Source organism: Eucalyptus grandis, chromosome 8, assembly GCF_016545825.1.
Source record: "Eucalyptus grandis isolate ANBG69807.140 chromosome 8, ASM1654582v1, whole genome shotgun sequence".
Classification (NCBI taxonomy): domain Eukaryota; kingdom Viridiplantae; phylum Streptophyta; class Magnoliopsida; order Myrtales; family Myrtaceae; genus Eucalyptus; species Eucalyptus grandis.
The window spans coordinates 27,688,650-27,708,941 of record NC_052619.1 but is presented as its reverse complement, the minus strand read 5'-3'; the positions used below and the strand labels follow the sequence as shown (position 1 = coordinate 27,708,941).

Below are 20,292 nucleotides of genomic sequence, written 5' to 3'. Positions count from 1 at the left end.
TTTTCAAATATGCTCTTAACTGATATGTCTTATTTTGAATATAATTTCTCATATACTGCTCAATGATATAATCTTATCTCAAATAATTTTTTTAATTCACAAAAATCTCTTTAACCGAGAAAAGAATCAGTTATGTTAAATTAAAAAGAAGAAAATTGCTCTATAGTATTGGATTATTTATTAAAATCAAATGCACTGGAATTGTGACATCATGTGGAGTATTTGTGTTTTCTTCTCCGAGAAAAGAATAAATTATGTTAAATTAAAATAAAGAAAAATTGCTCTATAGCATTAGTTTCTTTATTAAATTAAATGCGCTGGAATTGTGACATGATGGGAATATTTGTGTTTTCTTCTCTAAATCGCTCAATTAAACTAAACAAAAGCAAAGCAAACTAATGTTTGACAATTTGCATGCTATTTTATTCAATAATTCAATTCAACGCATCAAAAACTAGTAAAGTGAACAAAGAAGTGCATTTTATTTTATGTTCAAAAGTACTGATAAGGAGAAAGCTCATAAACTTTAAATTTTGTAATACAGTTTTTTTGTCTTTTTTTATTTGCAATTACAATTTTGGCATTTAAACTTGCAAAATTAACCAATAATATCTTCAGATAATATTCCCAAAAGTTATAACTTATTGTACAAATATTACCTAACAAAACTTAGGAAAGTAAAAACAACTGAAGAGTTTTTCAAACTTCAATCAATTATTCTCATATGATACATAAGGATGGACAATTAGTATGTATTCATTAGGATTTTCGAGCCGAACTTTGGATATCAACGTTATTTACAGAGAAGTTACAACTACAATCAAGTGAGGCTCTGATGCTTGTGATGCAAACTTGAAGTATCTCCTCAAACCTCATAAAGTCCTGACCAAACATAGTAGGAATTATCCAATGCCTAATAATGTCCTAGTGGGATTGCCCTAGTCGGGGTTGGGCCAGACCAAAAAACTTTCTAGCACAGTATTTTTTTCTGTGAATTCGAGATTTTAGATTTCACACTTCTTTAGTGAGGAATTGAGAAATCAAGTTTGCGCTTTCAATATTTTTTATTTTTTGTGTCAAAAAATGAAGTCCACTGAGTTAGGTACGCTTTGCTTTTTTTTCTTTTTTTTTTTTTTTTTTCTCCTTTAGACAAAAAATAAAAAGATTTGGACGAGTTCTTCCACTCCCACGCAACTCACCCCAAGGTACCAGATTCTACTTCAACAGTGAGCGGATATTTCATTAAGAGAGGGATTACACTGTATTCTCCCACTAGAATCCATCCGAATCTAATTCTGCTGTCTTCATGCCTCCCACGCAAGTCCCAAACACCTTCCTTTTGGTTCCTAGTACTTGTACTGGGTGAATATATTTGCTTCCTCTAGCTGCTCCCTTGTGTAAACTCAACCAATTGAATCCGAAACTTCCATCTTTCGCGATAGGTAAATATAACTAGGTCCATGCTTCATCCTTTTTTTTACTTAGATCATGTATAATTTCTCTTATCGTGTAACATAATGTAATTAGATCTGTCAGGATCGTATCGAACGTTTTCTTCATCGCATCAGTTGTCGCGATGGGTTTGGTGATATCTCGGTTCATGAAGATGCTATATGCCAAGAAGCAAACAAGGATTCTGATCGTGGGTCTCGATGGTGCCGGGAAAACAACCATCCTCCACAAGTTGAAGCTTGGTGAAGTCGTCATCACAACTCCCGCGAGTGGTTGGTACTATGTCCAATTGTTTTTTAAAAAAAAATCTTTTTAAGGCGTTTGACTATATGTGCAGATATGCGGTTTTCTTAAATATATCGCAGTTCAATCCTGACTCAGATTAGTTTCTTTAAGTTCTTGAGTGGCATTAGGACTTGGGATGCAAGGTCTAGGCAACTATTTTTCTTGCAAGTAAATTAATCTTTTATGGAAGAAACCTGAAAATTGCGTCAAAACTGATCCGCCAGGAATAGTTGACCATCAGTTAACTAATAACTACAGAACATGATACTTTGGAAATCAGTTACTTGAACCGCAAGTATCAGCAGAGCATTTTGATTAATGACGAATTTCGTTAAGCAGGATTCAATGTCGAAACTGTCGAGTACAATAATGTGATCTTCACCGCCTGGGATGTCGGCGGTCCGGACAAGGTACTAAAGCAGTTCTCAACTCTATTCTTTTTCATTTCCTTGCATAGAAAGAGAATGAAGTTTACGTACTTCAGCATATTCTGGATGCCTCTGTGACTGCATCTCCTTCGATACATGATCCACATCTCCTTCAGAAAGCGTGATGTTCTCTGCAAAGTGCTAATGCCTCCTCCAAGATTTGTGTCGCCTCATATGGATCGGCTTAAGTGCAGATTCGAGCCCTGTGGAGACAATATTATCAGAACACTGAGGGAATCGTCTTTGTGGTGGATAGCATCGACAGGGAGAGGATTTCGAAAGCTAAGGACGAGCTTCATCGGCTGCTGAGCGAGGTCTAAGTCATTTCTTCATCGCCATTGGTTTGCCTTATTACATGCTACTGATGATTGCCAACTGAACGCAGCAGTCTCTAAAACTGAAAAGTAATGTTTGAAACAACTGCAGGATGAGTTGCGGGATGCGGCACTGGTCGTGTTTGCAAATAAGCATGACCTTTCGAGAGCAATGAGTGTTTCTGAAATTACTGATAAGTTGGGCCTGCACTCACTCCGACAGGGCCGCTGGTGAATACCTTCTATCTGACGAGGGAAAAGTCCTGTATCTTGCACGCGTCTCGCCCCTCAACTGACTTACAATGAATCCTCTCATGGGGTGACGCAGGCCTCAATTTTGTACCTCATTTAAAAGCATCCTGGTCGAATGAATAGCGAAAAGAAGTCATGATTCACGTGATAGTCCCAGTTCAATTACAGTGTCAATTCTGTTTTCGGTACAACATGCGTTTTCTGAAAGGATCGATTATCGCATCGGATTCATTTCAGGAATATCAACTTTAGCACTTGTTGATGATATGTAACACAGATGCTAAAAGCAAACCCTGGTGTTCTATTAAATAGTTGATCAGTCATTCTTCTTCTTGGTGACTTGCTGGTTCAGGTACATCCACTCGTCTAGCGCGACCGATGGCCAAGGACTCTTTGAAGGTATGGATTGGCTATCCAGCGTCATAGCATCCAAGGTAAGTTGAGATCAAACCCTGCTTTTGCTTCTATAACTTTTGTTTCGTGAACCGCCAGTAGAAAAATCGTTTTCCTCGGATTTTTATCCGAGTGAAGCATATGGTTTCTGGTTAAGTAAAATCAATCATTCCACATTCTATAAATGCGGCGCACTTTGTCCCGTGTACACTTGCTTCAGCCATTTTGTTCTAAATAATCATTCTATGAAGAGAGACTGGATGCTGATTTATGCTTTATTCTTCTTCTTTTTCAGGCAAAATGATGCAGCGACTGAAGCTATGGATGAAGCTCCTTAAATAGATGAAAAATCCATATGCAAGTTATAAGGATTCCGAACAGATAAAAGAAAAGTAGTATGCTTCTGTAAGGGGTGAAGATTCGCTACTGCTCTCCATATCGTTTTCCCAGCTGCTCTTCATGTCGTTTTGGCAGCTGCTATAAATGTCCTATACGAGAAAATAATGAACTCTCTATGTCTGTACTTGAAGTTGTGATGGTATGTTGATGAAAAACCAGTTTCCCCGCACTCCTCCGATATTGAAATGTTACATCATTTCGGGTAAAGAAGGGCGACAAACGCTTCTATTTTGTGCAGCATGTAACTACGACGGTGTTACTGGTTTGCAACGGAAAGCATATCCTACGGAACAAAAGTAAAAGTACTTGATCATATCCCTGAAAATTTCTGGAAGGTCGATGATTATTTCCTGTTTGCCCAGAACGCGAATCAATTATAGCCTGTACGATATAATGATGCTGCATAGGCTACAACCCCAGATCAATTGAGACCCTTGAAGGAGACTCCAGATCGACCAACATTAGTCGCAGCCAAACCATCACGCAAACCTACTGGTGCTGACCTGAGAGCGACTTGCTATAATTGAAAATCAACCAATATGACTTGAGATGCACCGGCACTGTACAAGGAACAAACGACTACAACCCACGATGAACTAGCTTTCATCCCTGGGGTCGCTCAAAACATTATTCGCTTTGGTCCATCTCACGTGCCGAGTATCATTCCTATGTCCCTTGACATACATATGAAGTTGTGAACATTTTCCCACGACATCTATATTCTGGTAGTACTCTAAATTGAGCGCACTTCACATTGAATCTTCAATGTTAAATAATGTCATTATATTGAAATATGCTTCTTGTGAATGAATTCCGATTTCACATACATAAACAAAGAACACTCCTGCCCCCAAATTTGGTTTGTATCTCGGTCCATTGATGCCCTATGTGTCGTCTTGAAAGCTTGATAAGAGTTGTGCACCTTGCTCGGGCGATTTTGAATAGGCTATCACTTCTCACCCTCATCAAACTAAGTCGTCACATGTCCAGTAACTTTCTCACAACTCATTATGAGTCATACACTTATGGCTTATTTAGTAACGGGCCAAACAATAACTATTTCTATTTTTCTGTTCTGGAAAACAAAAAAAAAAATCATTTGATAAAATTTTTGTTCTTGGAAATAAATTTGTTTCCAATGATAGATTTTGAACAAACTTAAGAAGTAGAAAAATGTTTTTTTTAATTTTTAAGAACAACTCGAGAATCAAGCTCAAACCTTCTTCTTCTTTTTCGCTCTTTTATTTTCTATTTTTCTCTTCCTCTTCTTCTTCCTCTAATTGGTGCGCCAGCCATAGCGATGGTCGAGGCTAGGAGGTCGCCGACTCTCACATGACTAATTGCGGGCCACGGCCGAGGCCAGCGAACCGGGTAGAGGAAGAAGAAGAAAAAAAAAAAAAAAAAAGAAAGGAAAAAGAAAAGAGAAAAAGAAAAAGTAATAAAATTAATTAAAAAATTAAAAGAAAATTTAACTCACAAAAAAATTTGAGGATATACCAAATAAATTTATATTATGAGAATATAAATTTTGTATAGTTCAAACGTATTCGAATACTCAAAAACTCGCATAGGGAACGGAATCGGAGATATTACTTTTGAGCAGAAAATATTTCTGAAAATAATATGATTACCAAACACATCCAGTAAGGGAGAGGAATTCCATCATGGCTTAACCAACAACCAAGGTATCATCCTTTTTTATGCATCTCGTACGGACCTCACAATCTTGTCTTTTAATGTACGTGAAGTCCTTTTTTCAAAAAGCCACCCAACTTGCTAATGCTATAGATCGGATGCGCTTGAACTTACAATAAAAGACATTTCTCTGTAAGGTAATTTCCGATCTTATATACATATTATTGGGGCATATTATTGGGGTGTGATTTGTACTCCCCATCAATGAGATGGTATGGCGTCTAAAGAGAGTGCTTCCAAGCCATTTAGAAGGTTTGGTAGTTTGGGTTTGAGTCATAAATAGTTATTGAGTATATATAAACTTCTTACCTTATAATTGAAGAACATAATAAAGAGGTTCGATATGCTAATTATAGTGAAATCATCTCTCGGAAGTAGCCCTAATTAAAAGGTGAATCATGATAAAATCTTATATCTCGAATTCTCTTTCTCGCTTTCATTCTCAGTTTCCTTCGCGCCTAATCCAAGCGCGTACCCAAGATTATTCCCTTCTTGTTCAGCGAGTAATTCGTGTCAATTCCTACTCCTATTACCGCGTTAGGAATTTTGCTAGGATCCACACGAGCTATGATTTTCTCCCCTCGCGTGGCACGGGAAAGCAGGCGCCCCGGGGAGGACGATCCCAGTCAAAGGCATTGAAACGGCCAAACTCCGGAACTTAGGTTGTACTCCAGCAAAGAGGTCCCCCTTCCCTTTGGACATTTTGACCGAGAAGCGGTCGATCCCTCGGATCGGACCACTCAAAAGACGTCGGGGGAAACCTTCGATTCTTTGACTTTCGGCCCGTGCCCCTCGGTCGTCCCCAACGTACTTGACTGGGTTCCAGGATCGATTTTGGACGGTCGATTGGCCACTTGTTCTCCTCAGTGCGCCCTTTTATCGTTGGACCTATCGTGGCATGTTCCGCATGGATCGCTAGAATTTGACGCTTCTTTCCTAACCTCAAAAAAGAGAAAAGAAGAAGGAAAATAACAATAAATTCAGTGGATGTTTCGTGTTGAGCAGCATCTAGAACGTGGACATACATGGCCTTTAGTTACTTACGTGGTCGCTCTTCAGTCGGCCAATGGGGGATACGGATCCAAAGCACATGCATTAACTAATACTAAATGAGGGCAAAAAATAGAACGATGAGTAGTTTATTTTCTTAATAGCATACATGAAAAACTGATTTTAAGGGTACATTTCTTTCATAGAAAATGAATTATTAAAAAACATCTTCCTAAAAAATATAAACACAACAATAAATGAGCAAAAAATATTTTTATTATTCGTGAAAATATATAGATACTAACTATTGTCAATAATATAAAAATTTGTCATTAGCTAATCCTTTTCGAGAGCCTTTTTTAAATAATTTATGTCATGCTAAAGAAACGGAACATAATTATATATAGTTTTCAAAATTTCATCAACAAGTAAACTGTGGTCAAAGCGCCACGTCTCCATCTCTTTTGGGATTCGGATGGGATCGATGGTTATCATTTAGGTAATTGTGCTTATTTTTGGCCCTCCTCTTTTGATCGCGGGTTTGTCGGTACTGATGAAAGACAGATTAGGGTTCTTTTGCGTAATTTCAGCAAGATCGGCAGCATTACCTGGTCTTGCGTGTGGCCATATAAATATTATTTTTTATATCCAAATGAATATATTATGCCCCCCCTTTACGTGGAAAGATCAAATTCATACGCCCCCGTGGGCACGGACATCGATGCAGGCCTTCGATTATCTAAATGATATCTTGTAGTTGGCCTTTGTTTATGAATTCTCTAGATGCGATCTTTGTGAGATGGGTTAACGAATGAGAAGGGAGTCAAATTTGTACTTCGGATGCAAATTTAAAAAGCTAACATCACGAAAATCTTTAAGCTGATATATTTATAATAAATTTATCTTAAAATAATTTTGTGATTATTGAAAACTCCAAAAGCGGTACATTTACAACGAATTTACCTTCAAATAACTTTGATTAAATTAGGTTAATACAACAAAAAAAATTACAAATTAGTACATTCGTTAATTACCATGTGTTTTTCAATTTAATAGTAAAATATAATGAAACTATTGTAGAGTAAATTTATTACCGACGAACTAATTTGGAATTTTTCTCGACATAAATGCGATAGCAACTGGAACCAAAATGATCCCGTGTCCCTTTCTCCATGTAAAACCAAAGCCTTTGCACATTTACTTGCTTTGGGAAAAAAGGACCATTTGGCCATAACATCAGCTAACCCCGTTCCCATGAGACACGGCCAAAAAATGGGTTTCGACGAACAAAATCGCATGGGCCACGTCGGAGCCGAAGGGGTAGTTGTCCTGTCTCCTATCGAATTCAAGAAGAAGATTCCGCAGAGGAGCGCACTCCTTTCAATCATGCGACTTGGAGAAACACTTCCCCGTATAAACCTCCCGACGTCCACGCCTGGCGGAAAAGGTTCATAAAGGCAACACCGTACGGCTTAGGAGTCTTTATTTCTGGAGATGCCATTGGAGGGAGATTCGAATTTCATATGACGACCTTCGTTTTTGCATAGGTTTCACGAGTAAAAGCCTGGTCGGATTAGTTTTCTCCAGATCAAAACTTCCGCTCTCTTGTACCTACTCGTACGAAAACTTTTATGCTTCTATTACGCCGGTGCAGCCTGGCGATAGGCCTTGACAACCCAAATCCAGACCTTCGAGGACAAGCTACTGCAGCTCGAAGTTAATATTATGTAACACGTGAGGTTCGTATTAAAAATGAGTGGTCCCAAGGGTCGGTAGAAGTTCAACCTAAAATTTGAAAGCTACTTTGTTGGGATTGATTCCTCACCTGCCTTATATATTTTGGAATCTCTCTTGTCAATTGATTCTAGGGTCTACTTTAGAATCAACAATTATTTTCATTTTTATTTAAGCAAAATAATAGTAAACGCAATATAGTAACAATTTATAAAAGATGAACATGTAAAATAAGATAAATAATAAAAAATTTAGAACACGTGACACAAAAAGGCTTTTGGTTCCTCTGTTTGGTTCTTACCAAGAATTGGAAACCAAACTGCCTAACTAGGAATTGGATTAGTAATTGCGGAACTTGGAACTAGACTGGTTCCTATGGCCGATTTTGTCCATTTCCAATTCTACCTAAACTCATGATCACCCTTGGTTTTTATGGTAATGCCTACTTTAATTGCTCTTCCCCAATTTTTTCTTTATTAATAGACAAAGAAATTTATAGAAAGAAAAGATTTCTTGAGATGCAGAGGACGGGTGATGAATCGGAACCCCCCTTTTGAAAATGATTTTTTTTTTCATGAATTCTAGGGGAAAAAAATCGATGAGACTGGGATTTGTGCCTCGCCTTTTCAAAAGAAAGTATGTTTCTTTCTTTTTCTGTCAAAATCCTTGAAAAGAAAGTTTTTTTTTTTGAACAGCTTGAAAAGAAAGTTTAAAGAGTGCAAATATTCTTGTAATTTTTTGTCCCAACTCTTTTGTGTCAACGCATCCATTTTTACGGTGAGATAATGCATTGCCTTTTTATCGTAAAATATTCCTTTCTTCCTAATACGAGAAAAAAAGTTAGTTGGGTCAAATTAGATCAATCAATATTTCGAATAACTCGAAAGCATCGATCATATAAAATTCTAATTTGATGGGTTTTTATGAAAGGAATGCACTTAATAAGTGAATATGATTATGTAAATACAGTAAGAATTTTTAAAGAAAACATCACAAACTTTTTTCCCTAATTTATGGAGAACTTCAAAGTTGTCGGTCATTAATCATGTTTATATGACCCATTTTATTAAACGAGATAGAATGGCCAATTTCGAGTTACATGGCTTAAAGCCCTAACACTCTCTATTTAGCAATTGTGCCAAAAGGATTGATATATGTGATCATGATTAATAGCGATGGAAATCGTTAAATTTCATATCATGTTAAGCCACATTGTCATTGAGTGTTGGAAGTTGTTGTCCCTATTGAAATTATAGAAAAATCCAAAGTTAAGGTTGAATAGGTGTAATTTTAATTTTATTTGTAGAAATTTACTTGAGAAAAGTCTATGTACTTGAGTACCTCTATAAAGAAAAGTAAAGACGGAATGATCTTCAAGCTAGCGTGACATACAAAGATCATGATAATCCACAAACTATGTGGACCTCATACCACATTATAGGAGGTGCCACCCAATATATTTAATTATTTCATATGCGATTTTTACGATCTTTAATGACGAATGTGATAGTATTTTATTGAAGAGCCTATGTTCCCTTAATTATGTCCTATGTGGATATAGCCCACATTGATGTATGGGAACATTACTCCTCAAAGTGATGCGTGATGGGGCAAGTAACTCAAATGGCCTCCCATTGATAGTTATCGATATACCATAAAGTACCGATAATTAATTAATATTATTCATTCAAAATTATCAATCAAAGCACATAATGCCCAATTTCTTTCTTGACTTGGATACACATCGATGGTTCTGAATTGGTTGATGGAGCTACGTTGGATATTCCCACATCAGGGATTTTAAATATATGAAGGAAAGTAAAATATAAGAAGCCATTACAGGTGATTTTCTTTTGGGTTGACTTTAATGGGTTCTTCGTCGGTGTCCATTTTATAGAGAGATTTTGATTTTCAAAGCTACAGGTCTAAAACCAGTAGACAAGCACATACCAGCCGCTTAATGAATACCAAGGCCTAGAAACTTGTAACGTGGGCTATAGTTTTCTTTGCTTTTGATTCATGCACCTAGACTCAAAAGCAGAAGATCAATTGAATAAAGTCCATCGAAACTCCACCATGGCAAAAACAAAAGCTTCCCTTGACATGTTATCAATGCTCAGTCAAAGAATAAGAATGTGGAAAATAGGTGCGACGAACTTATGCATATTATGATCTATATTAAAAAAATATATAAAGGCCATATAAAATAATATATCAATCAAGATGTATGCTTAATCTTGAGAGATACGGAGAATCAACAAAATTATTAAATATCTATAACATATAGAATTATATTAAGGAAATTCACGATCATCTCTAACATGCCCTAACGGAAGCGAAAAAAACATAATGGCACAATTAGAAAATGCTATTCAAAATCTGAAACCTACGAGTCAAAACCTATATATTGCGAAAATTTCGGAGACGGATTAAAAAGAAATTGAAATGGGTCCTGTGCAAAAACTTGAATTCGTCAAGAAAATGACAATAAGAAACACGGAGTCAATTCGGACTTTAATTTTTCGGGAGACCCAGATGCACAGCGGCAGGACGGTTTAACAAAACATGGAATCGTTCACTGCCTCCTACCTACAGTCAACCTTCTCTCCTCTCCCCCACACCACCATCAAATTCCGCCGTTTGGCCATCGCCATACGCATTCATCATCATCACCGCCCATCACCCATAATTCCCCACAAAAAAAAAAAAAAAACCCACAAATTTGGACGATCCAATCCAACGGCCGAGATCGGATCCGCGCGGGCCCCACCGCCAATCATGCGCTCCCGAAAACGCGTCCCCCTCCAAAAAAAAATAAAATCAAAAGAATACCAAAACGACAAAAAAAGTAAATGAGAAAAGAGAAGGAAAGGAAGGTGGAGGAGGGAAGGAAAGGAAGGGAGGAGGGGAGGAGTGCGTGATGATTCGTCTGCTCCGCGACCGCGACGTAGCCACGCACCGCTTCAAATCCCCCTCCCCACCACTTTTGACGCGAATAATCTCCTCCCCCATCTCCATCTCCACCTCCTCCATATAATCCTCCGATCCGTCGCCCTTTTCCCGACCCGAGATCTCCCCCCAAGTTCGCATCTTTCGTCCTTTCCCCACGTACCCATTTGCTCATTCCGCCGGAATTCGGCCGGAATTCCTCCCCCGCCGCCGCAATGGGGCAGGTCCCGTCTTCCGCCTCCTCCTCCCCCGAGCCCAGCCACCGCGGCGGCGCGATCTCGTCCAGCCACCGCCTCGACTCCCTCCCCTCCCTCGAGTTCGTCTCGTCGTTCGAGGACGAGGAGGACGCCGCCGCCGCCGACGGGGGCCGCCGCTGGGTACGACTACACCGGCGACCTCCCCGACGAGTGCCTCGCCCACGTTTTCCACTTCCTCGGCACCGGGGACCGGAAGCGGTGCTCCGTCGTGTGCCGGCGGTGGCGCCGCGTCGACGGGGAGAGCCGGCACCGGCTCTCGCTGAACGCGCAGGCCGACCTGCTCTCGTCGCTCCCCTCTGTGTTCTCCCGCTTCGACGCCGTCACGAAGCTCGCGCTCCGGTGCGACCGGAAGTCGGTCAGCCTGGGCGACGAGGCGCTGGTCCTGATCTCCCTCCGGTGCCGCGGCCTCGCCCGGCTCAAGCTCCGCGGCTGCCGCGAGGTCACCGATCTCGGGGTCGCGGCCTTCGCCGACAACTGCCGGCAGCTGAGGAAGCTCTCCTGCGGGTCGTGCTCGTTCGGCGCGAGGGCCATCAATGCGGTGCTCGACCACTGCGTGAATCTGGAGGAGCTGTCCATCAAGCGCCTCCGGGGAATCCACGACGGCGCCGAGCCCATCGGGCCGGGAGCCGCGGCGAAGTCGCTGAGATCCATTTGCTTGAAGGAGCTCATCAATGGTCAGTGCTTCGGTCCTCTCCTGGTCGGAGCGAGAAAGCTCTCGACTTTGAAGTTGATTCGCTGTCTGGGCGATTGGGACAATGTTCTCCAGACAATTGGGAGCTCAAATCCAGGTCTATTAGAAGTTCATTTGGAGAGAATTCAGGTGAGCGATGGCGGTCTTTGCGGGATCGCGAACTGCAAGGGTATCGACAGTCTGCATGTCGTGAAGGTCCCCGAGTGTTCGAATTTAGGTCTTTCTAGCATTGCTGAGAATTGCAGGCAATTGAGGAAGCTCCACATTGATGGGTGGAGGATAAACAGGATAGGCGATGAGGGTCTGGTCGAGGTCGCCAAGCAGTGCCTCCAGTTGCAGGAGCTGGTCCTGATCGGCGTCAGCGTGACCCATTCTAGCTTGGCCACAATCGGTTCCAATTGCAGGAAATTGGAAAGGTTAGCCTTCTGTGGGAGTGACACGGTCGGTGATGCGGAGATTGCGTGCATTGCCGCCAAGTGCGAGGCCCTGAAGAAGCTCTGCATTAGAATTGCCCCATTACTGATGTCGGGATCGAATCCCTTGCTCAGGGGTGTCCCAATCTGGTGAAGATTAAGGTGAGGAAGTGCAGGGGAGTGAGCGGGCAAGTGGTGGAGCTGTTGAAGGAGCGGAGAGGGTCGCTGGTCTTCAATTTGGATGCCTGTGGAATCGAAGCATTGGACGATATCAGAGGAGTTCAAGAAAGTGTTATGGAGTTCCCTCCTGTGAATACTTCCGATGCGCCGTCGAGTAGCAATGAGAGGTCAATGTTGTTTAGGGCGAAGCTAGGTCTTTTCGCGGGTAGGAATTTAGTGGCCTGCACCTTCAGGAGGTGGTCAAATGGTGAAAATCGCACCAATGGAAACTTGTGAATTCCAATTGTTGTAAGCGCTGAAAATTGTTTTGTTGACATTTCGTTGTGTTTAGACCTTCCCTAGGCAATTCTTGTTCGCAATGATGTACCTATTATCGCCCTTTTGCCTCGTGCAACTTTTCTTGGAAATGAAACTCGAGTTCTTTTACTTCTCTTTGTACAGTTCAGGCGCGAGGCTTCTCCCTTTTGCCTAGTGCAACTTTTCGTGGAAATGAAACGTTATCTCTTTCAGGTTTCTCTGTACAGTCGAGCGTGAGTCTGCTATTGTGTTAGCAACCCTTTGTTTTGTGCACGCTTCTGCATAATTTCGTTTCCCACTTTGTGCTGATCTTCCCGATTCCTTTCGATTATGAATTGTCCGGACAGATGCTGCTTCCAAATGCAAATGAAACTCGAGTCCTTTTCGGTCTTCTGTGTACAGTTCATGTGCGAGGCTCGTACTGGGTTAGTGACCCTTTGCTTTATGCATGCTTCTGCTTTTTTTTTTTTTTTTGTTACCCTCTTGTCCTAATCTTCATAGATGCTGCTTCAAAATGAAGATGAACATAGCCATTCTCAATCTTTCTTTTGCTTTTGGGGTACTTTAGCTACTTTATGGTTGAATACAGCATTTCGAGTCATCAGCAATCTTGGAACTCTGCATATCTGCTATGGTTGCAATTAAATTGCCATTGTCAAAACACAACTTTCCTCCGGAGTTCCAGGTGTCGCAGTTTGGTGGAAAAGAGTAAAGATGGGGGGACTGGCGATAAAGCTCTCGAATCTGCATCCTCCATCCTTCGGTCACCAAAGCAGCTTTTCAGAATACTTTCGACTTTCCTCTTTTTTCCGCCTTTTCTCGTTCATTGGAGTCTAGTCTCTTTCTTTTGCGATTACTTTGAGAGAGTCAAAAGCTGTCCCTTACGACCAAGCTTCGGTTTTGTCCCGTTTCTAACTTGTCCCTTTTCCCGGTCTCACCCGTGCTAGATCGGTCCGATAGATTCTTCCTTTCTAGAGCATGAGAACCCGTCTCGTTCTTGACAGTCCCGGGCCTAAATACATTCAAGATCTCCTGACTCGTTGATACTGTCTGGTGAATTTGCAATACCTGGTTTCCAATCTTCCTCTGTATTTTGGTTCCTGATTTTCTCACGTGGTAGTTTTGCCTTATTGAACAGCACAGCAGATGTGAGAATTTCCTTGTTGAATCAGTCTGTGTTTGAACAAATCAAGAATTCAGATGTCCTATTCATGATGCTAGACGCCATTTTTTAGTTCTTCTCTTTTGTGGGTTTGTAGTCGAGTGGCATTTCGGATAAGTTTTGACTAGGCTTAGATCTTTGTTTTGATCAAAGACGAGTCATCCGTGTTGTAATCGAAAATTCGTGAGCGATTACTTTATTGCGGCTCGATCTCAGATGTTTAGAAAGAATCAAACTAAAGACTTTAAACAAGTTTTTCTTAGGTGTAAAGTCTGATCATTTTATCGACTTGGGAAGTCTTTGAGGTTCAATTGCCCTTGCTTGTTTATTGTTTCTCTAGACCTGATCTAGGCATGGGAAAGAACATTCGGACTGGACATAACAAATGAATGAAAAGAAGACATGGAGCTTCCGATGTCTGCAGATTTCTACATGCCGCGCGCCTTTTGGTTCTTATCATAAACAATTAGTTCTGTCTGTTCTTCACTAGTTTTTCTCCCTTTTTGGACAGCAGATGCTTCACCTTACAAGTTGAATGCTACACAAGACAGCGAGGTAAGCAAGCTCTGCGTATGAGACTGAAAAGTCCAAGAAAGTTAGAATTTGTTTTTGCCCACTGTTTCTATGGAATGACAAGTTTCTGCAGGCAATATTGATTTCCTCGATTGAAGTCGTATAAATTTCAAGCTCGCGCCATCGACTAATGGGCAAACATAATGGATGCTAAGAAAGACGCTTTCATAGCGAAAGTCCTTTTTAATAAACACTACATGAAGACATTCATTCTGATGAGCATTGCGAAAGGTAACATAAAACTGCGACCAGGATCCATTTGTTTGGTGCAGCTCGACTTCGACACTTAGGTATGCACAACGATGACAACTGAATTCTAAGAATGAAAGCCTGCTCCTTCCTCTAACTTCAGGCCTAAAAGGAACAGATCATCTGAAAACACAATCTCCAAATCAGGATTGGAGAAATATAAAAAGAGCGCTTCCCACCGTTCTCCAAGTTCTTCCTCTTCCCTTAGCTTAGAGCAGCCAGAACAGACTCTTCAAGGACTTCTAATGTAGTCATTGTCCTCGACTCTGGTTTCGCGGGGTTTTGGCTGGTCTTGGTGGGGTATGAGGGTTCCATCACAATGCCGCACTTACCAAAGAAGTTGTCGACGACGTTGCGTTCCATCCTGATGTAACCGTCCTCGCCCCAGTTGGTGCCCCATGAGTTCCTCACTATCCAGTAATCCACTCCGTTTTCGCTTCCATACCCAACAACGATCACTCCGTGGTCAAGGGAAATGCCACATTCGCCAGTGAATACCCCCTGCTCGGATCAAGAGCGATGCTTCAGTCAAACTAAGCTTTTTCTCAATCTAGTTTCCCTTCGAAATGGCATGCTTTCTTTCGGAGAAAATACAAAGCTAGTTGAATCCCCGTCATAATTAGAGAATACTAGGACTAAAACTATGGTTCAGTTGACCAAGTTAACATTCGAAGAGCACTATCCCCACTTGCGTTATGCATCATGTGGTTTTAAATGCTCTTATACACAACTTCATATTTTCTGCTTTCTAATTCTGTTTGTAATTCGATCTCTATAATTAAGGAACTTGAAAGAACCACGTCAATGATACAGATCGTTTGTTTACTAAAATGAAATTCAAAACCTTTTTCTTCTCGGTGTAGCTGCAACTGAACTGTGGAAACTTATACTTACAGATTGGTAAAGTTGGAAGGCCCTGCCACTGGCCTCAATGGCGATGCTAACTGGTTGATGTGCCACAGCCTTTTTAAGCGCACTCTCATAGGGCGGAACATCTTCATACCCATCGATCGTGACAACCTTTGAATTCACCTGAAAAACTCCAAAGCAACTTCAATCAGTCGAGAATCTGATCGATGGAACCTCAAGATCTTAATGAAAGAACAGAGAAAGAATGGTCATTGAAATCATATGCAGTATTCCATACCCTAGAAGCGTCACACTTTCCGCCGATGCCATTGTAAGGGTAGTCCTGCTCAGTGTCCATCCCTCCGTTCTTGATGATGAATTCGAATGCATAGTCCATGAGACCTCCATTGCAGCCCGAATTGTGCTTCCGATCGCAGTCCACCAGCTCTTGCTCTGATAGAGAAATCAATTCACCCGTCACAATTTGATTTATTCCTTCCACAGCCGCCACTGTTGAAAACGCCCAGCAACTTCCTGGTGATAAAGAGGATATTGTATATAGTTAGCCTTGCCCTCGACAAGAGTATTCTTGTTTCCATTCGCTAGAAAATGCATTAACCAAGATTTACATCGACTGTGCGATGACAGTAGTTTTTAATGCAGTCCATTGCAGAGGATCCTCCTGTTGCACACATATCTATAAGAGGGACCAAGAAACGGTGAAGATCAAAAAGTCCAATTGCTCAACAATCTCTTAGATAGCATCGGAATATCACAGTCCCCCGTTAATTCTTGTTTCTCTCTTCATTACCATAGTGGACGTGGTAATAAGTATTTCAATTTCATCTATGTTTGGCTCTTCCTGATGTCCTGGAAACTCAGAACCAGAAACCAGATGGAGTAGTAGGTACAAAGTAAATTGCCAAATGTTTCGGAATATGCTGACAGTAGTGAAGGTTGCCGACTTTCAGTGGACACTCCTTACCGACTTTCCGCAGACACAAACAGACGAACGTGAATTGAAGTTACCAGTTGAAAGCATAGAAGGTTAGGTATTCACCCCTCAGCTGATCAGTCCAAACTTGTTGGTCCAAGGCACTAAACCACCCACCTTTCTTTAAAGAGGAAACGTAGCGTTCCAAAACCCTCGTTCGACAAGTGCTGTCCCCACTCTTGGGACCCAAGATTTGCATCTTTTGTTTCTTTCTTGGTAAACAAACATTTCAAGACATCAGTTCGGGTGCCTCTTCAAGACGGTGAAAAACATTTGAAAAGCTCTCCGTACTTAGAAGTAAGCTACAAAGAGCAAGTTTTCTTCCTTACGGATTCGGACCTCTCGGTGTAGGAATGGTAACTTTGAGATCACGACGCTTCGCCAAAACATAAATTTGCAACATTCCAAGCTAAGAACAGATTTGGGTTAGTGTGAAAAGTTTGTATCTTCTTGTACTAAGTTTTTTTTTTTTTTTGGTCGAAATTCTTAGTACTAAGTTATGAAGTGGGTTTTGGCACTGGACCATAGTTCGACCCGAAATTCAACTTTGCAAATAAATGAACCGATGGCAACAAGGGAAGACGAAATGAATTACCGCAAGTTCCTTGATCCTTGACCGGATTCACCGCGCCCTTCAACCGCCAGTCCACCGCCTCAGGCAACCGGTCCCCAGCTCGGACGGCATACCGCCTGCTGGCATTCCTGGACTTCATCACCCGGCGCTTGGCCTCACTCCTCGTGCCCAAGTACATCGCGCGGTACTCGTCGTTCGTCAGGTCGGCGAACTTGTTGAGGCCCAACGTGTACGTCCTGTTCTGAGAGCTGTTGTGCTCGTCGATGAACCTCAGGTTGTCCTTGAACACCTCGAACCTCATCTCCCTCTCGCCGAGGCCGTTGTACGCCTTGCCGTGCCTCGCGAGCCAGAGCTCGTACATCTCCACGACCTCTCCGTCGGTCCTCGGGGCCGAGGCGGTCCGGCCTTTGGCGGCATAGTCGATGATGGACGCGGGGTCGGATAGCGCTGCGGAGGCCAGAATGAGGAAGAGGAGGGCGGTGAGAACGGTCGGCGCGGTTGTTATCGCCATGGTTGAGCTGCTGAGTCTCTTCTCCGTCGTCTCAGTGACACTCTACTTCCTTCTTCGCTGGAAGAGGAAGATGGAGAGCGCGGACAGAGAGGGAGAGGGAGAGACTTGAGGAGGGAAGAAGGTTTGGTGCGAGAATGGTTATAAAGGCGAGGGAAATAGTTAGAATATTCATGCGTGGGTGGTGACTTTGTCAGATGAGAATTCTTTATTCTTTCGTTTTATTTACAAATTAGGATAATTTATCGTTTTATTTGTTTTATTAATTTTTGGACTGAGTGAAACAATGTGTTTCGGGGAAAAAGGAAAAAAAACTGAGTGACTGTGGAAAAATATGGGAGAAATTAATGGCCCCTTGCTTAGGTGCATCCAAGGGTGGAAATTTGGGTCTTTATCGTACTTGTGACATTGTAATTTTGATTTAATATGTAATTCAATTACGATGAAAACACTTAATTTATACCAATCCGCATCGATATATAATGTTTAGTGGATCATGTCATAACATATTCAAATTTTGTCCCTATAATTTGCGTTTTGTCCCGTGGCTTGTAAACTGATTCTAGATCCTAATTGAGAAAAAAAAAACTCTGCCATATTTTATAAAGGGGCTTTTTTTTTTTTATTTCTTTATTCACCAAGGGTGAATGAATTTGTTAACGTGTGGCTCGTTGCACTCATGTGGCCTTCTTTAAATGCCTTTGCAATCTTTGAGCAAAGATGAATTCATATTGAACCTATCTAGATACATATCTAAAATGTGCTTAAATTTCCAAAGCACATGGTACTCTCGCAACAAACATGACTATCTACTATTAACAACCAATTCACGTTAAATGACGTTATTGTGCAAAAATGAACTTTAATAATAGACACAAATAGGAAAATATACCAACAGCTTTAAAATTTTCAAAATATTTATTTCCACCGCATAGTTATTGCATAAATTAAAAGAAATATATGATCTTATTTTTTGTGTTCCATTATGTACGTTTTTGTGGCAATCATCAATTTTGTCATATATAAATTACGATATATGTACATGCCTTAATTTGAAAAGCTTTTTCAGTATAACATGATTTAAGCCATGATCATTTTCGATGAAATTTGGCTTATTTTCCTTTTGTTATGGTGAATTACAAATGATCCATTACACTCACGTTAGATATTTGTAATCAAAATTTTCAAAATGATAGTTTACTTACAAAAAGAAAAGGAAATATTAATTGCAGTCAATAAGTAAAAGACATTTTTTATTTATAAAATTGAAAATGAATATTAATTGCATTCAACTAGCAAAATTCGGTTTCACATTATCTATTATAGATAATAGAGTGTTTTGTCCTTTGGATCAATCAGATTCATTGAAGAGTTAACTTACAGATGGATTGGTTTAGTCTTCACTAGCTCATGAAATTGTTGATTCAAGTATGAAAATATATTCGATTTCATTTTCTTATGTAATTTTTTATAGCAAAGATTATTTTGCATGTATACAAGATATGCCTTTGATGGTTCAAAAACCTGTGCAAAAATAAAGAACTTCTCAAAAACTAAATAAAAAATAACTACATGCAATACGTATAATATTACTAGTAACAGATTAACGTGATATTACTAAATTTAAGTGGTCTCATTAGTATTCCAAAATACAAATCAAGTGATCCTGATAATGATAGTAGTGATGCTAATGGCTATGCTATTAAAAAGTTATGTGATATGAACGAAAGAATAATATTGTGTATGATCGGAGTGATTCAATATGTTGGTATATTTAGTGATGCGGTAGACTCCATTTAGTACCTGATATGAGCTTATCGCATTATTTAATGTACCAAGTTTACTAAACTACTTTTGGTATATCTAATATTATCTTATATTTCATATACATGACATATGCTCCTTGGTGTAATACTTTGAATCTGATGGATGTTTCATCCGTTGATGTTTGGCAAAAAAATAAACACGTTGAGATACTTTGTCAAACACACGTCGTAAGAAGAGCTTTAATTTCAAGACATTGAGTTCACTTTCCACAAGACTATTGATGCATTATAAGCATATATAACACCTTCAAATTACTTAACTTAAAAATAACTTGCAAACATTCCTTAGTGAATTTTTCCATAAAAATCCGTCGGGCCCTTTGAATCTTCTCCATTGTCTTGCCCTAAAAGGAGGCCGCTTCACTGAAACAAGAAATTGAATTCCGCACTTTCTATGACGGCGGGGATAGGGATGAGCAATATTCTTGGAACTCCTAGAACGATGATTTCTAGTAAAGCCAATGAGTCATGGCCGTGCATTTAATGCGTTAATGGGTCTCTCCTTCTTCCCTAAGCCATACTCGAACTCTTGTTTGTTTCCCCGCACCTCGCATGCTCACTTTTACTGCAAAAAGATCAGAAGATATAATAAGCTAATTTCACTTTCTGGGGAAAGAGGAACCCTCAAAAAGATGTCTTGGATGGAAGGAGCTGGGGGTGATGATTCCCATGCGACCGCTGGATGCGTGAGAGGGTCGGTATTGCATGAGAGCAATAGTTATATAATTCTTGTTAATGAGTTATATATTTCTATTATTCATATTGCTGTATCACGTCGAATCTGCTTTAGTTGAATGCCCTTGTCGGGCTTGAAGGGCGAAGGGAGAA

General features: G+C 40.5%; 3 protein-coding genes across 3 annotated transcripts; 2 read left to right on the top strand and 1 right to left on the bottom strand.

The window, feature by feature from the left end:
• The first annotated feature begins 1,301 nt into the window (after nucleotides 1–1,301).
• On the top strand, nucleotides 1,302–3,692 carry LOC104457360 (ADP-ribosylation factor 1). The gene is made up of 7 exons (XM_010072302.3): nucleotides 1,302–1,442; nucleotides 1,533–1,724; nucleotides 2,077–2,147; nucleotides 2,360–2,479; nucleotides 2,592–2,710; nucleotides 3,084–3,165; nucleotides 3,420–3,692. The coding sequence occupies exons 2-7, from the start codon at nucleotides 1,577–1,579 to the stop codon at nucleotides 3,426–3,428; spliced, it is 549 nt and encodes a 182-aa protein (XP_010070604.2). The 5' UTR covers nucleotides 1,302–1,442; nucleotides 1,533–1,576; the 3' UTR covers nucleotides 3,429–3,692.
• A 5,855-nt stretch (nucleotides 3,693–9,547) lies between these two features.
• Nucleotides 9,548–12,864, top strand: LOC120287111 (F-box protein SKIP2-like). Its single transcript, XM_039299802.1, is given in 3 exon segments — nucleotides 9,548–9,556; nucleotides 10,805–12,341; nucleotides 12,344–12,864. Coding segments are annotated over 3 exon segments (1,911 nt in total). The 3' UTR covers nucleotides 12,709–12,864.
• A 1,700-nt stretch (nucleotides 12,865–14,564) lies between these two features.
• Nucleotides 14,565–17,641, bottom strand: LOC120287110 (cysteine proteinase COT44-like). Its single transcript, XM_039299801.1, has 4 exons — nucleotides 17,152–17,641; nucleotides 15,861–16,096; nucleotides 15,608–15,745; nucleotides 14,565–15,214 (listed from the first exon to the last, which is right to left on the bottom strand). The coding sequence occupies exons 1-4, from the start codon at nucleotides 17,639–17,641 to the stop codon at nucleotides 14,918–14,920; spliced, it is 1,161 nt and encodes a 386-aa protein (XP_039155735.1). The 3' UTR covers nucleotides 14,565–14,917.
• Nucleotides 17,642–20,292: the final 2,651 nt, after the last annotated feature.